General features: G+C 35.9%; 1 protein-coding gene across 1 annotated transcript in view; it reads right to left on the bottom strand.

Moving 5' to 3' along the window:
• The window catches only part of LOC144892967 (olfactory receptor 51I1-like), a 70,299-nt gene extending 54,304 nt beyond the window's left edge, over positions 1 to 15,995 (bottom strand). Inside the window, exon 1 of the mRNA XM_078781996.1 lies at positions 15,899 to 15,995. Within this exon, the coding sequence (XP_078638122.1) occupies positions 15,899 to 15,995 (97 nt within the window). The remainder of the gene's footprint in view (positions 1 to 15,898) is intronic.
• Between the last annotated feature and the right edge of the window lie 2,434 nt (positions 15,996 to 18,429).

Here is an 18,429-nt window from a genome sequence, read left to right as displayed (position 1 = left end):
GATGAAAATTGAGGATTTTAGAAATTTGGCCTATGTTGACCTTTTGACCGATGTTGACTTCAAAAATACTTGGTGGTTGAATTCAGTGACCAGATATGCAAGTCCTCTTCAAATTTCAAGTCGATTGGATGAAAATTGAGGATTTTACAAATTTGGCCTATGTTGACCTTTTGGCCTATGTTCAGCTAAAATATAATTTTTTTTAATTCAGTGACCAGATATGCAAGTCCTCTTCAAATTTCAAGTCAATTGGATGAAAATTTAGGATTTTAGAAATTTGGCCTATGTTGACCTTTTGGCCTCTATTGACCTAACAAATACTTGGTGGTTGAATTCAGTGACAAGATATGCAAGCCCTCTTCAAATTTCAAGTCAAATGGATGAAAATTGAGGATTTTAGAAATTTGGCCTATGTTGACCTTTTGGCCTGCGTTTACCTAAAATATAATACGTGGTTGAAATCAGTGACCAGTTGTGCAAGTCCTCTTCAAATTTCAAGTCAATTGGATGAAAATTGAGGAATTTAGAATTTGGCCTTTGTTGACCTTTTGGCCTATGTTGACCTTTTGGCCGATGTTGACCTCAAGAATACTTGGTGGTTGAATTCAGTGACCAAATATGCAAGTCCTCTTCAAATTTCAAGTCTATTGGATGAAAATTGAGGATTTTAGAAATCTGGCCTCTGTTGACCTTTTGGCCGATGTTGACCTCAAAAATACTTGGTGGTTGAATACAGTGACCACATATGCAAGTGCTCCTCAAATTTCAAGTCAATTGGATGAAAATTGAGGATTTTAGAAATTTGGCCTATGTTGACCTCAAAAATACTTGGTGGTTGAATTCATTGACCAGATATGCAAGTCCTCTTCCAATTTCAAGTCTATTGGATGAAAATTGAGGATTTTAGAAATTTGGCCTCTGTTGACCTTTTGGCCTAAGGTGACCTCAAAAATACTTGGTGGTTGAATTTGTTGACCAGATATGCAAGTCCTCTTCAAATTTCAAGTCAATCGGATGAAAATTGAGGATTTTAGAAATTTTGCAAAGTTGGTGACCTTTGGTCTATGCTGACCTTTTGACCTATTGACCCCAAAAACAATAGGCTTCTTGCTTTTGACCAACTCTACCATTTGGTGAAGTTTCGTGAAGATCGGTTGAAAATTGTGACCTGTAGGCCAGTGACAAACAAACAGACAAACAGACTGACAGAACCACAAACACAACCGACCAATATATACACAAAGAATTAAGTTAAGCACCCCTACACAACGAATTAAGGTAAGCACCCCCTAATATATATTCTTTGTGTATATGTATACATTGGCATATATTCTAAGGTATGTGAGATCAAATAATGATAGGTATGACATTAGCAATTATCCATTGATGAAATTGAGTGATCAAAGTGAAAAAAAGTGATTGGTTGAGTCAGTGATCCGATCACGTGGGTCCTACACACGTTATTGACGCAAAGATCGCTAGAGGTCTTCTCAGAACAATGACTGTACGTTAGAAAACATAAACGTCATCCACACTGTCCGTGATGGACCTATAGCTCCATACTTAAATTGAGGTGAAAATATGCCTAAAATTCCCAAAAAATTTCACCTTAAATTATTCAGAATAAAATATTGAAAACGGCATGATTGTTATGTTTTTATGTGACCATAATATCACTTCTCCAGAAAATATAGCAATATCATGGGTATATTACACTGTTTTGACGACAACAAACTTGTAATGTGCGAGGTTGTAAAAAAACGGGGGGGGTGCTTAACTTAATTCTTTGTGTATACTTGAAAAATTCATCGATTTTGCAAGTAACAAGAAGACGTCATGAGTCGCACGATACTTGCAAAATCCGCCCCCCACCCCAAAAAGTTTTCCATTGATACAGCAAATTGTCCATTTCATGAAGATTAAAATTTACAATCTTGACAAAGCTCGGGTCAACAGGATGAAAAGTGACGATTTTTCAGATGAAAAGTGATGATTTTGCAAGGTTGACCTTGAGTTGACCTTTGGACCTCAAAAATAGTTAGTTTCCCCATTTAGTGACTCAATGTTCAAATGTTGTTCAATTTTCAAGTCAAGCGGATGAAGATTGAGGATATTAAAAATTTGGCCTATGTTGACCTATGTTGACCTCAAAAATAGTTGGTGGTTGAATTCAGTGATCATATATGTAAATCCTCTTCGAAGTTCAAGTCAATCAAATGAAAATTTGTAATTTTAGAAATTTGGACTATGTTGACCTTTTCGCCTATGTTTAGCTAAAATATAATACGTGGTTCAATTCAGTGACCAGAGATGCAAGTCCTCTTCAAATTTCAAGTCAATCGGATGAAAATTGAGGATTTTAGAAATTTGGCCTATGTTGACCTTTTGGCCGATGTTGACTTCAAAAATACTTGGTGGTTGAATTCAGTGACCAGAGATGCAAGTCCTCTTCAAATTTCAAGTCAATCGGATGAAAATTGAGGATTTTAGAAATTTGGCCTATGTTGACCTTTTGACCGATGTTGACTTCAAAAATACTTGGTGGTTGAATTCAGTGACCAGATATGCAAGTCCTCTTCAAATTTCAAGTCGATTGGATGAAAATTGAGGATTTTACAAATTTGGCCTATGTTGACCTTTTGGCCTATGTTCAGCTAAAATATAATTTTTTTTAATTCAGTGACCAGATATGCAAGTCCTCTTCAAATTTCAAGTCAATTGGATGAAAATTTAGGATTTTAGAAATTTGGCCTATGTTGACCTTTTGGCCTCTATTGACCTAACAAATACTTGGTGGTTGAATTCAGTGACAAGATATGCAAGCCCTCTTCAAATTTCAAGTCAAATGGATGAAAATTGAGGATTTTAGAAATTTGGCCTATGTTGACCTTTTGGCCTGCGTTTACCTAAAATATAATACGTGGTTGAAATCAGTGACCAGTTGTGCAAGTCCTCTTCAAATTTCAAGTCAATTGGATGAAAATTGAGGAATTTAGAATTTGGCCTTTGTTGACCTTTTGGCCTATGTTGACCTTTTGGCCGATGTTGACCTCAAGAATACTTGGTGGTTGAATTCAGTGACCAAATATGCAAGTCCTCTTCAAATTTCAAGTCTATTGGATGAAAATTGAGGATTTTAGAAATCTGGCCTCTGTTGACCTTTTGGCCGATGTTGACCTCAAAAATACTTGGTGGTTGAATACAGTGACCACATATGCAAGTGCTCCTCAAATTTCAAGTCAATTGGATGAAAATTGAGGATTTTAGAAATTTGGCCTATGTTGACCTCAAAAATACTTGGTGGTTGAATTCATTGACCAGATATGCAAGTCCTCTTCCAATTTCAAGTCTATTGGATGAAAATTGAGGATTTTAGAAATTTGGCCTCTGTTGACCTTTTGGCCTAAGGTGACCTCAAAAATACTTGGTGGTTGAATTTGTTGACCAGATATGCAAGTCCTCTTCAAATTTCAAGTCAATCGGATGAAAATTGAGGATTTTAGAAATTTTGCAAAGTTGGTGACCTTTGGTCTATGCTGACCTTTTGACCTATTGACCCCAAAAACAATAGGCTTCTTGCTTTTGACCAACTCTACCATTTGGTGAAGTTTCGTGAAGATCGGTTGAAAATTGTGACCTGTAGGCCAGTGACAAACAAACAGACAAACAGACTGACAGAACCACAAACACAACCGACCAATATATACACAAAGAATTAAGTTAAGCACCCCTACACAACGAATTAAGGTAAGCACCCCCTAATATATATTCTTTGTGTATATGTATACATTGGCATATATTCTAAGGTATGTGAGATCAAATAATGATAGGTATGACATTAGCAATTATCCATTGATGAAATTGAGTGATCAAAGTGAAAAAAAGTGATTGGTTGAGTCAGTGATCCGATCACGTGGGTCCTACACACGTTATTGACGCAAAGATCGCTAGAGGTCTTCTCAGAACAATGACTGTACGTTAGAAAACATAAACGTCATCCACACTGTCCGTGATGGACCTATAGCTCCATACTTAAATTGAGGTGAAAATATGCCTAAAATTCCCAAAAAATTTCACCTTAAATTATTCAGAATAAAATATTGAAAACGGCATGATTGTTATGTTTTTATGTGACCATAATATCACTTCTCCAGAAAATATAGCAATATCATGGGTATATTACACTGTTTTGACGACAACAAACTTGTAATGTGCGAGGTTGTAAAAAAACGGGGGGGGGTGCTTAACTTAATTCTTTGTGTATACTTGAAAAATTCATCGATTTTGCAAGTAACAAGAAGACGTCATGAGTCGCACGATACTTGCAAAATCCGCCCCCCACCCCAAAAAGTTTTCCATTGATACAGCAAATTGTCCATTTCATGAAGATTAAAATTTACAATCTTGACAAAGCTCGGGTCAACAGGATGAAAAGTGACGATTTTTCAGATGAAAAGTGATGATTTTGCAAGGTTGACCTTGAGTTGACCTTTGGACCTCAAAAATAGTTAGTTTCCCCATTTAGTGACTCAATGTTCAAATGTTGTTCAATTTTCAAGTCAAGCGGATGAAGATTGAGGATATTAAAAATTTGGCCTATGTTGACCTATGTTGACCTCAAAAATAGTTGGTGGTTGAATTCAGTGATCATATATGTAAATCCTCTTCGAAGTTCAAGTCAATCAAATGAAAATTTGTAATTTTAGAAATTTGGACTATGTTGACCTTTTCGCCTATGTTTAGCTAAAATATAATACGTGGTTCAATTCAGTGACCAGAGATGCAAGTCCTCTTCAAATTTCAAGTCAATCGGATGAAAATTGAGGATTTTAGAAATTTGGCCTATGTTGACCTTTTGGCCGATGTTGACTTCAAAAATACTTGGTGGTTGAATTCAGTGACCAGATATGCAAGTCCTCTTCAAATTTCAAGTCAATCGGATGAAAATTGAGGATTTTAGAAATTTTGCAAAGATGGTGACCTTTGGCCTATGTTGACCTTTTGACCTATTGACGAAAAAACAATAGGCTTCTTGCTTTTGACTAACTCTACCATTTGGTGAAGTTTCGTGAAGATCGGTTGAAAATTGTGACCTGTAGGCCAGTGACAATCTAACAGACAAACAGACAAACAGACAGACAAACAAACAGACAGACAGAACCACAAACACAACCGACCAATATACTTGAAAAATTCTTCGATTTTGCAAGTAACAAGAAGACGTCATGAGTTGCACGATACTTACAAAATCCACCCCCCACCCCCAAAAAAGTTTTCCATTGATAGAGCAAATTGTCCATTTCATGAAGATTAAAATTTACAATCTTGATCAAAGCTTGGGTCAACAGGATGAAATGTGACGATTTTTCAGATGAAAAGTGATGATTTTGGAAGGTTGACCTTGAGTTGACCTTTGGACCTCAAAAATAGTTAGTTTCCCCATTTAGTGACTGAATGTGCAAATGTTGTTCAATTTTCAAGTCAATTGGATGAAAATTGAGGATATGAAAACTTTGGCCTATGTTGACCTTTTCGCCTAAGTTGATCTCAAAAATAGTTGGTGGTTGAATTCAGTGACCATATATGTAAATCCTCTTAGAAGTTCAAATCAATGAAATGAAAATTTGTGATTTTAGAAATTTGGCCTATGTTGACCTTTTTGCCTATGTTTACCTAAAATATAATACGTGGTTGAATTCAGTGCCCAGATATGCAACTCCTCTTCAAATTTCAAGTTAATTGACTGAAAATTGAGGATTTTAGAAATTTGGCCTATGTTGACCTTTTGGCCTATGTTCACCTAAAATATAATTTGTGGTTGAATTCAGTGACGATATATGTAAATCCTCTTGTAAGTTCAAGTCAATCAAATGAAAATTTGTGATTTTAGAAATTTGGCCTATGTTGACCATTTGGCCTATGTTCAGCTAAAAAAAATTTTTTTTTTAATTCAGTGACCAGATATGCAAGTCCTCTTCAAATTTCAAGTCAATTGGATGAAAATTGAGGATTTTAGAAATTTGGCCTATGTTGACATTTTGGCCTATATTGACCTAACAAATACTTGGTGGTTGAATTCAGTGACAAGATATGCAAGTCCTCTTCAAATTTCAAGTCAAATGGATGAAAATTGAGGATTTTAGAAATTTGGCCTATGTTGACCTTTTGGCCTGCGTTTACCTAAAATATAATACGTGGTTGAATTCAGTGAACAGATATGCAAGTCCTCTTCAAATTTCAAGTCGATTGGATGAAAATTTAGGATTTTTGAAATTTGGCCTATGTTGACCTTTTGGCCGATGTTGACCTCAAAAATACTTGGTGGTTGAATTCAGTGACCACATATGCAAGTCCTCTTCAAATTTCAAGTCAATGGGATGAAAATTGAGGATTTTAGAAATTTGGCCTATGTTGACCTCAAAAATACTTGGTGGTTGAATTCATTGACCAAATTTGCAAGTCCTCTTCAAATTTCAAGTCTATTGGATGAAAATTGAGGATTTTAGAAATTTGGCCTAGGTTGACCTTTTGGCCGAAGTTGACCTCAAAAATACTTGGTGGTTGAATTTAATGACCAGATATGCAAGTCCTCTTCAAATTTCAAGTCAATCGGATGAAAATTGAGGATTTTAGAAATTTTGCAAAGTTGGTGACCTTTGGCCTATGTTGACCTTTTGACTTATTGACACCAAAAACAATAGGCTTCTTGCTTTTGACCTACTCTACCATTTGGTGAAGTTTCGTGAAGATCGGTTGAAAATTGTGACCTGTCGGCCGGTGACAAACAAACAGACAAACAGACAAACAGACAGACAGAACCACAAACACAACCGACCAATATACTTGAAAAATTCTTCGATTTTGCAAGTAACAAGAAGACGTCATGAGTAGCACGATACTTGCAAAATCCGCCCCCACCCCCAAAAGTTTTCCATTGATACAGCAAATTGTCCATTTCATGAAGATTAAAATTTACAATCTTGATCAAAGCTCGGGTCAACAGGATGAAAAGTGACGATTTTTCAGATGAAAAGTGATGATTTTGGAAGGTTGACCTTGAGTTGACCTTTGGACCTCAAAAATAGTTAGTTTTCCCATTTAGTGACTCAATTGGCAAATGTTGTTCAATTTTCAAGTCAATCGGATGAAAATTGAGGATATTAAAAATTTGGCCTATGTTGACCTCAAAAATAGTTGGTGGTTGAATTCAGTGACCATATATGTAAATACTCTTCGAAGTTCAAGTCAATCAAAAGAAAATTTGTGATTTTAGAAATTTGGCCTATGTTGACCTTTTCGCCGATGTATACCTAAAATATAATACGTGGTTGAATTCAGTGACCAGATGTGCAAGTCCTCTTCAAATTTCAATTCAATTGGATGAAAATTGACGATTTTAGAAATTTGGCCTATGTTGACCTTTTGGCCTATGTTGACCTCAAATATACTTGGTGGTTGAATTCAGGGACCAGATATGCAATTCCTCTTCAAATTTCAAATCAATTGGATGAAAAATGAGGATTTTAGAAATTTGGCCAATGTTGACCTTTTGGCCTATGTTGACCTTTTGGCCTATGTTCACCTAAAATATAATTTGTGTTTGAATTCAGTAACCAGATATGCAAGTCCTCTTCAAATTTCAAGTCAATTGGATGAAAATTGAGGATTTTAGATATTTGGCCTATGTTGACTTTTTGGCCTATGTTGACCTCAAACATACTTGGTGGTTGAATTCAGTGACCAGATATGCAACTCCTCTTCAAATTTCAAGTTAATTGACTGAAAATAGAGGATTTTAGAAATTTGGCCTATGTTGACCTTTTGGCCTATGTTGACCTTTTGGCCTATGTTCACCTAAAATATAATTTGTGTTTGAATTCAGTGACCAGATATGCAAGTCCTCTTCAAATTTCAAGTCAATTGGATGAAAATTGAGGATTTTAGATATTTGGCCTATGTTGACTTTTTGGCCTATGTTGACCTCAAACATACTTGGTGGTTGAATTGAGTGACCAGATATGCAACTCCTCTTCAAATTTCAAGTTAATTGACTGAAAATTGAGGATTTTAGAAATTTGGCCTATGTTGACCTTTTGGCCTATGTTGACCTTTTGGCCTATGTTCACCGAAAATATAATTTGTAGTTGAATTCAGTGACCAGATATGCAAGTCCTCTTCAAATTTCAAGTCAATTGGATGAAAATTATGGATTTTAGAAATTTGGCCGATGTTGAACTTTTGGCCGATGTTGACCTCAAATATGCTTGGTGGTTGAATTCAGTGACCAGATATGCAAGTCCTCTTCAAATTTCAAGTCAATTGGATGAAAATTGAGGATTTTAGAAATTTGGCCTATGTTGACCTTTTGGCCTATGTTGACATTTTGGCCTATGTTGACCTCAAGAATACTTGGTGGTTGAATTCAGTGACCACATATGCAAGTCCTCTTCAAATTTCAAGTCAATTAGATGAAAATTGAGGATTTTAGAAATTTGGCCTATGTTGACGATTTTGCCGATGTTGACCTCAAAAATACTTGGTGCTTGAATTCAGTGACCAGATATGCAAGTCCTCTTCAAATTTCAAGTCTATTGGATGAAAATTGAGGATTTTAGAAATTTGGCCTATGTTGACCTTTTGGCCTAAGTTGACCTCAAAAATACTTGGTTGTTGAATTTGTTGACCAGATATGCAAGTCCGCTTCAAATTTCAAGTCAATCGGATGAAAATTGAGGATTTTAGAAATTTTGCAAAGTTGGTGACCTTTGGCCTATGCTGACCTTTTGACCTATTGACCCCAACAACAAAAGGCTTCTTGCTTTTGACCAACCCTACCATTTGGTGAAGTTTCGTGAAGATCGGTTGAAAATTGTGACCTGTAGGCCGGTGACAAACAAACAGACAAACAGACAGACAGAACCACAAACACAACCGACCATTATACTTGAAAAATTCATCGATTTTGCAAGTAACAAGAAGACGTCATGAGTCGCACGATACTTGCAAAATCCGCCCCCCACCCCAAAAAGTTTTCCATTGATACAGCAAATTGTCCATTTCATGAAGATTAAAATTTACAATCTTGATCATAGCTCGGGTCAACAGGATGAAAAGTGACGATTTTTCAGATGAAAAGTGATGATTTTGTAAGGTTGACCTTGAGTTGACCTTTGGACCTCAAAAATAGTTAGTTTCCCCATTTAGTGACTCAATGTACAAATTTTGTTCAATTTTCAAGTCAAGCGGTTGAAAATTGAGGATATTAAAAATTTGGCCTATGTTGACCTCAAAAATAGTTTGTGGTTGAATTCAGTGATCATATATGAAAATCCTCTTCGAAGTTCAAGTCAATCAAATGAAAATTTCTGATTTTAGAAATTTGGCCTATGTTGACCTTTTCGCCTATGTTTACCTAAAATATAATAGGTGGTTCAATTCAGTGACCAGAGATGCAAGTCCTCTTCAAATTTCAAGTCAATCGGATGAAAATTGAGGATTTTAGAAATTTGGCCTATGTTGACCTTTTGGCCGATGTTGACTTCAAAAATACTTGGTGGTTGAATTCAGTGACCAGATATGCAAGTCCTCTTCAAATTTCAAGTCGATTGGATGAAAATTGAGGATTTTACAAATTTGGCCTATGTTGACCTTTTGGCCTATGTTCAGCTAAAATATAATTTTTTTTAATTCAGTGACCAGATATGCAAGTCCTCTTCAAATTTCAAGTCAATTGGATGAAAATTTAGGATTTTAGAAATTTGGCCTATGTTGACCTTTTGGCCTCTATTGACCTAACAAATACTTGGTGGTTGAATTCAGTGACAAGATATGCAAGTCCTCTTCAAATTTCAAGTCAAATGGATGAAAATTGAGGATTTTAGAAATTTGGCCTACGTTGACCTTTTGGCCTGCGTTTACCTAAAATATAATACGTGGTTGAAATCAGTGACCAGTTGTGCAAGTCCTCTTCAAATTTCAAGTCAATTGGATGAAAATTGAGGAATTTAGAAATTTGGCCTTTGTTGACCTTTTGGCCTATGTTGACCTTTTGGCCGATGTTGACCTCAAGAATACTTGGTGGTTGAATTCAGTGACCAAATATGCAAGTCCTCTTCAAATTTCAAGTCTATTGGATGAAAATTGAGGATTTTAGAAATCTGGCCTCTGTTGACCTTTTGGCCGATGTTGACCTCAAAAATACTTGGTGGTTGAATAGAGTGACCACATATGCAAGTGCTCCTCAAATTTCAAGTCAATTGGATGAAAATTGAGGATTTTAGAAATTTGGCCTATGTTGACCTCAAAAATACTTGGTGGTTGAATTCATTGACCAGATATGCAAGTCCTCTTCCAATTTCAAGTCTATTGGATGAAAATTGAGGATTTTAGAAATTTGGCCTCTGTTGACCTTTTGGCCTAAGGTGACCTCAAAAATACTTGGTGGTTGAATTTGTTGACCAGATATGCAAGTCCTCTTCAAATTTCAAGTCAATCGGATGAAAATTGAGGATTTTAGAAATTTTGCAAAGTTGGTGACCTTTGGTCTATGCTGACCTTTTGACCTATTGACCCCAAAAACAATAGGCTTCTTGCTTTTGACCAACTCTACCATTTGGTGAAGTTTCGTGAAGATCGGTTGAAAATTGTGACCTGTAGGCCAGTGACAAACAAACAGACAAACAGACTGACAGAACCACAAACACAACCGACCAATATACTTGAAAAATTCATCGATTTTGCAAGTAACAAGAAGACGTCATGAGTCGCACGATACTTGCAAAATCCGCCCCCCACCCCAAAAAGTTTTCCATTGATACAGCAAATTGTCCATTTCATGAAGATTAAAATTTACAATCTTGACAAAGCTCGGGTCAACAGGATGAAAAGTGACGATTTTTCAGATGAAAAGTGATGATTTTGCAAGGTTGACCTTGAGTTGACCTTTGGACCTCAAAAATAGTTAGTTTCCCCATTTAGTGACTCAATGTTCAAATGTTGTTCAATTTTCAAGTCAAGCGGATGAAGATTGAGGATATTAAAAATTTGGCCTATGTTGACCTATGTTGACCTCAAAAATAGTTGGTGGTTGAATTCAGTGATCATATATGTAAATCCTCTTCGAAGTTCAAGTCAATCAAATGAAAATTTGTAATTTTAGAAATTTGGCCTATGTTGACCTTTTCGCCTATGTTTACCTAAAATATAATACGTGGTTCAATTCAGTGACCAGAGATGCAAGTCCTCTTCAAATTTCAAGTCAATCGGATGAAAATTGAGGATTTTAGAAATTTGGCCTATGTTGACCTTTTGGCCGATGTTGACTTCAAAAATACTTGGTGGTTGAATTCAGTGACCAGATATGCAAGTCCTCTTCAAATTTCAAGTCAATCGGATGAAAATTGAGGATTTTAGAAATTTGGCCTATGTTGACCTTTTTGCCTATGTTTACCTAAAATATAATACGTGGTTGAATTCAGTGCCCAGATATGCAAGTCCTCTTCAAATTTCAAGTCAATTGGATGAAAATTTAGGATTTTAGAAATGTGGCCTATGTTGACCTTTTGGCCTATGATGACCTCAAACATACTTGGTGGTTGAATTCAGTGATCAGATATGCAACTCCTCTTCAAATTTCAAGTTAATTGACTGAAAATTGAGGATTTTAGAAATTTGGCCTATGTTGACCTTTTGGCCTATGTTCACCTAAAATATAATTTGTGGTTGAATTCAGTGACGATATATGTAAATCCTCTTGTAAGTTCAAGTCAATCAAATGAAAATTTGTGATTTTAGAAATTTGGCCTATGTTGACCATTTGGCCTATGTTCAGCTAAAATATAAATTTTTTTTAATTCAGTGACCAGATATGCAAGTCCTCTTCAAATTTCAAGTCAATTGGATGAAAATTGAGGATTTTAGAAATTTGGCCTTTATTGACCTAACAAATACTTGGTGGTTGAATTCAGTGACAAGATATGCAAGTCCTCTTCAAATTTCAAGTCAAATGGATGAAAATTGAGGATTTTAGAAATTTGGCCTATGTTGACCTTTTGGCCTGGGTTTACCTAAAATATAATACGTGGTTGATTTCAGTGAACAGATATGCAAGTCCTCTTCAAATTTCAAGTCGATTGGATGAAAATTTAGGATTTTTGAAATTTGGCCTATGTTGACCTTTTGGCCGATGTTGACCTCAAAAATACTTGGTGGTTGAATTCAGTGACCACACATGCAAGTCCTCTTCAAATTTCAAGTCGATTGGATGAAAATTGAGGATTTTAGAAATTTGGCCTATGTTGACCTCAAAAATACTTGGTGGTTGAATTCATTGACCAAATTTGCAAGTCCTCTTCAAATTTCAAGTCTATTGGATGAAAATTGAGGATTTTAGAAATTTGGCCTAGGTTGACCTTTTGGCCGAAGTTGACCTCAAAAATACTTGGTGGTTGAATTTAGTGACCAGATATGCAAGTCCTCTTCAAATTTCAAGTCAATCGGATGAAAATTGAGGATTTTAGAAATTTTGCAAAGTTGGTGACCTTTGGCCTATGTTGACCTTTTGACTTATTGACCCCAAAAACAATAGGCTTCTTGCTTTTGACCTACTCTACCATTTGGTGAAGTTTCGTGAAGATCGGTTGAAAATTGTGACCTGTCGGCCGGTGACAAACAAACAGACAAACAGACAAACAGACAGACAGAACCACAAACACAACCGACCAATATACTTGAAAAATTCTTCGATTTTGCAAGTAACAAGATGACGTCATGAGTAGCACGATACTTGCGAAATCCGCCCCCACCCCCAAAAGTTTTCCATTGATACAGCAAATTGTCCATTTCATGAAGATTAAAATTTACAATCTTGATCAAAGCTCGGGTCAACAGGATGAAAAGTGACGATTTTTCAGATGAAAAGTGATGATTTTGGAAGGTTGACCTTGAGTTGACCTTTGGACCTCAAAAATAGTTAGTTTTCCCATTTAGTGACTCAATTGGCAAATGTTGTTCAATTTTCAAGTCAATCGGATGAAAATTGAGGATATTAAAAATTTGGCCTATGTTTACCTCAATAATAGTTGGTGGTTGAATTCAGTGACCATATATGTAAATACTCTTCGAAGTTCAAGTCAATCAAAAGAAAATTTGTGATTTTAGAAATTTGGCCTATGTTGACCTTTTGGCCTATGTTGACCTTTTGGCCTATGTTCACCTAAAATATAGTTTGTGTTTGAATTCAGTGACCAGATATGCAAGTCCTCTTCAAATTTCAAATCAATTGGATGAAAAATGAGGATTTTAGAAATTTGGCCAATGTTGACCTTTTGGCCTATGTTGACCTTTTGGCCTATGTTCACCTAAAATATAATTTGTGTTTGAATTCAGTGACCAGATATGCAAGTCCTCTTCAAATTTCAAGTCAATTGGATGAAAATTGAGGATTTTAGATATTTGGCCTTTGTTGACTTTTTGGCCTATGTTGACCTCAAACATACTTGGTGGTTGAATTCAGTGACCAGATATGCAACTCCTCTTCAAATTTCAAGTTAATTGACTGAAAATTGAGGATTTTAGAAATTTGGCCTGTTTACCTTTTGGCCTATGTTGACCTTTTGGCCTATGTTCACCGAAAATATAATTTGTAGTTGAATTCAGTGACCAGATATGCAAGTCCTCTTCAAATTTCAAGTCAATTGGATGAAAATTATGGATTTTAGAAATTTGGCCGATGTTGAACTTTTGGCCGATGTTGACCTCAAATATACTTGGTGGTTGAATTCAGTGACCAGATATGCAAGTCCTCTTCAAATTTCAAGTCAATTGGATGTAAATTGAGGATTTTAGAAATTTGGCCTATGTTGACCTTTTGGCCTATGTTGACATTTTGGCCTATGTTGACCTCAAGAATACTTGGTGGTTGAATTCAGTGACCACATATGCAAGTCCTCTTCAAATTTCAAGTCAATTAGATGAAAATTGAGGCTTTTAGAAATTTGGCCTATGTTGACGATTTTGCCGATGTTGACCTCAAAAATACTTGGTGCTTGAATTCAGTGACCAGATATGCAAGTCCTCTTCAAATTTCAAGTCTATTGGATGAAAATTGAGGATTTTAGAAATTTGGCCTATGTTGACCTTTTGGCCTACGTTGACCTCAAAAATACTTGGTGTTTGAATTTATTGACCAGATATGCAACTCCTCTTCAAATTTCAAGTCAATCGGATGAAAATTGAGGATTTTAGAAATTTTGAAAAGTTGGTGACCTTTGGCCTATGCTGAACTTTTGACTCATTGACCCCAAAAACAATAGGCTTCTTGCTTTTGACCAACTCTACCATTTGGTGAAGTTTCGTGAAGATCGTTTGAAAATTGTGACCTGTAGGCCGGTGACAAACAAACAGACAAACAGACAAACAGAACCACAAACACAACCGACCAATACACTTGAAAAATTCTTCGATTTTTCAAGTAACAAGAAGACGTCATAAATAGCACGATACTTGCAAAATCCGCCCCCCCCCCCCCCCCAAAAGGTTTTCCATTGATACAGCGAATTGTCCATTTCATGAAGATTAAAATTTACAATCTTGATCAAAGCTCGGGTCAACAGGATGAAAAGTGATGATTTTTCAGATGAAAAGTGATGATTTTGGAAGGTTGACCTTGAGTTGACCTTTGGACCTCAAAAATAGTTAGTTTCCCGATTTTGAGCTTGGAAGCTGAAATTTCGGCACCAAAGTGAGCAAGTCCTTTGTCAAAAACGGTATTTTGTTTTTTGATTAATCAATTAATTGAGGAGTTATTTAATTATTTGCGATTAATTCAGTACTTATTTAATAAATCAAATTTCCTTTCTCTTCTGACCATTAACTCAGGCACCTTTTGAGTTAGGAAGCTGATATTTGTACATTCCAATGACCAGGTGATTTGGCTGCAAAGGCTATTTTTGATTTATTAATTAATCAATTAATGAATTAATCGATTAATTATTAAATTATTCGATTAATGACAATTTTTTTTTAAAGTTACAGATTCTGATGAAATGATGGTGGTTAATGTGTTCTTTGACCGAATTGATTAATAATTTAATTTTTTAATGATTATTATTTATTTATTTTCATTATTAATCATTTATTTATTTTCTTTCTCATTTGGCCAATATCTCAGGCACCTTTTGAGCTCAGAAGCTAATATTTGGACATGAGTGACAAAGTGATGCGGCTATCAAGGATATTTTTGATGTATTGATTAATCAATTAATCAATTAACCGATTAAATATTTAATTATTCGATTAATTACTAAAAAAAAAAAAAAAAGTCAGTTACAGATTCTGATGAAATGGTGGTGGTTTATGTGTTCTGTGACCGAATTGATTAATAATTTAATTTTTTTATGATTATTATTTATTTATTTTCATTATTAATCATTTATTTATTTTCTTTCTCATTTGGCCAATATCTCAGGCACCTTTTGAGCTCGGAAGCTAATATTTGGACATGACAGTGACCAAGTGATGTGGCTATCAAGGCTATTTTTGATTTATTGATTAATCATTTAATCGATTAATTATTTGTTGATTAATTGATTAATCATTTATTGATTAATCAAATAATTATTTAATTTTTTATTAATGACTTATTTAATTACATTTCAAAAAGATACATGTTCGGATGAAGCACTAGTGGTTTAGTTATGCTATTAGCCAATTGATTAAGAAAATATTTTGTGATAATCTTTTCTTGATTTTTATTATACAATTAATCAATCAATTAGTGTACACCTCACCCTCCCAATGCAGCCCCTATGAGCTGCACTGCGGTATTGCCGGGCGCCGGAGGCATCCCGGCAATGCCGCGCTGACGGATATATAATTATTTGGCACGGGGTTGGTGGACTTTGAATGTATCTGTACTTGTTCTTTTCCTTATTAAACGATATTATTCGTTGTAGTTTTTGATTCGGGTCACAACCTTTATTCTGTGGTGGGGTCATGGGGGTTTGCGTTGTGTTGAAACAGCAAGCAAGTTGGCAAAAATTTACATTTATGTCATGGGGGTCCTGTCCTGCATATAAAAGCTGATATAAGTTTGTTATTAGTTTCAATATCAAATAATATTGAAGCAAATGGTCAAAAAAAATCAAATTCAATTTTCAAATTTTCAATTCCAGTTTCAAATATCAAATTCAATTTTAAAAAATGGCAAATTTGATATTTCCCAGAAAAGTTTAATGTCCCATTCTTTCCCATTCTTGCAGAGCAGAAAAGAGAGGATGACTTGGGCTGCATGTTGAACTGTGGATAACAGTCTGGCAAGGTGTAGTAGACATGTCCAATTCACCTGGTGCACTGAAAGACACGAGCCAAGTGAAAGTGTGTGTGTTGTCTCAAGTCACGCACGAGATAGGCCAAGCACCTGGGAGCGAGCCCAGCGAAAGGTGGGCCTGAAAAAATTTGTCATGTTTGTGTTCTGGCCTGCGTGTGCTTCGGGACAGAGCGAGAGCAGTGTGAGCAAGCAAGCATCCATGGCTGTTAGCTAAGGAACGACCAAATTAAAAAGAGCACAAGTGCGCCAAAAAAAACGAATAAATGGAAGTGCTGTGACAGCAGGTATTGTAATAAGCCAGCATATTTGCCTGTATCCCGAACCCACTTCGTATTTAAAAGAGCCTCACACAGGACCACGGTGTTCATACAAGCGTCTGGCATTGGTACTCTGAACACCTGCCATGCGGCCAACTGAACATACATACCCAGGTGGTGCACAATGCATTGATTCTGTACCAGCAGCTGTGGATCAAATAAGAGCGAAGTTCATGAGCAAGTGCGTCCAGTGTAACCTGACAGTGTCTGACACAAAGAGCCTCAAAACCGTTCTTTCATTTGTTCCTGAACCATGCGTTTCAGTTTGAATCAACCGTGCTCGTCAGTCTGATATAAATTCCACCTCCATGAAATAAAAAGGTCGGGATTACGAAATACTGATAAAAATAAATAATACAAGTACAGATACATCCAAAGTACACCGCCCCTGTGACAAATAAATACATATATTCCAGTGGGGGCATTGCCGGGGCGCCATTGGCGCCCGGCAATACCGCCGTGCAGCTCGGAGAGACTGTATTTGGTGGAAGAGGTCTATAATAATTGATTGATTAATTGCATAATTAAAATCAACAAATTATGATCACACAATATTTTCTTAATCATTTGGCTGAGAGCATACCTAAACCACCGGTGCGTCGTCTGAAATACTAACTTTTTTACAATTGATGAAATGTTATTTATTGATTTTTTAAAAAATGATTAATCAAAAAATAATTAATAGATTCATTGATGACTCAAGAAATCAAAAATATCCTTTATGGCCACATCACTTGGTCACTGTCGTGTCCAAAAATCAGCTTCATGGCTCAAAAGGTGCCTGAGAAATTGCCCAGATTGGAAACAAAATAAATATATGATTAATAATTAAAATAAATAAATAACAATCATAAAATAATTAAGTAATTAATTAATTGGCTGAGAGAATACCTAAACCACCACCGTTTCATCCGAAACTGTACCTTAATTTTTAAAATTAATTAAGTCATGAATCCAACAATTAAATAATTAATCGAATAATTGATAAATCAATAAATCAAAAATAGCCTTTTCAGCTAAATCACTTGATCACCGTCATGTCCAAATATCAGCTGCCAAGCTCAAAAGGTGCCCAGAAGAGAAAGGAAATAATTCCAAGAAGAGAAAGGAAATATATAAGTACTTAAATAATCGATAGTAATTAAATAACTAATCAACTAATTGATGAAGCAAAAAACAATTATTTTTTTTTGCCAAGTTACTTGCTCACTATTGTGCCGAAATTTCAGCTTCCTAGCTCAATGGATGGCTGAGATATGGCCCGGACGAACAAACAAACAATCAAACAAACAAACAACCGGAGTGAAAACTGAGTACTCCCTTTCAGCGCGCGTCATTGCAGGGACCTCTTCGGTGCCCAGCAAGGACATTATGCAGCGCCTGGAGCTGGCAAAGGAAAGGAGCGTTGTACAATAAAAAAATACAAAAAAGAAACAAGAACGGCACTCGGTAGAGTGCATGCATATCTCTGCGAGGCTGAACAGTTTACGTTTTGTATCCCACTGATAGGCCGGATCTGGATTCGGACCTGAACCAAAATCTAATTGGCTTGTTCTTGTCGCTTAAACAACTAATGTACGAAGCTTCGTCCGAATATGTCCATAACTTTTTGAGATATCTTGCTATCTTTTGCTTTTCACCTGATCTCTCAATGGGGAAGAATCACGGAAATATTTTAATAGCCGGATCTGGATCCGGATCTTCACCAAAATCTAATAATTTTGTCCTTGTCGCACACACAACCTCACCTCCAAATTTCCTCCGAATCCGTCCACAACTTTTGGA

This window comes from Myxine glutinosa, chromosome 1 (genome assembly GCF_964187855.1).
Source record: "Myxine glutinosa chromosome 1, kmMyxGlut1.1, whole genome shotgun sequence".
Classification (NCBI taxonomy): domain Eukaryota; kingdom Metazoa; phylum Chordata; class Myxini; order Myxiniformes; family Myxinidae; genus Myxine; species Myxine glutinosa.
Note: the sequence above shows the minus strand (reverse complement) of the source record. Positions and strands in the feature narration are given on the sequence as shown.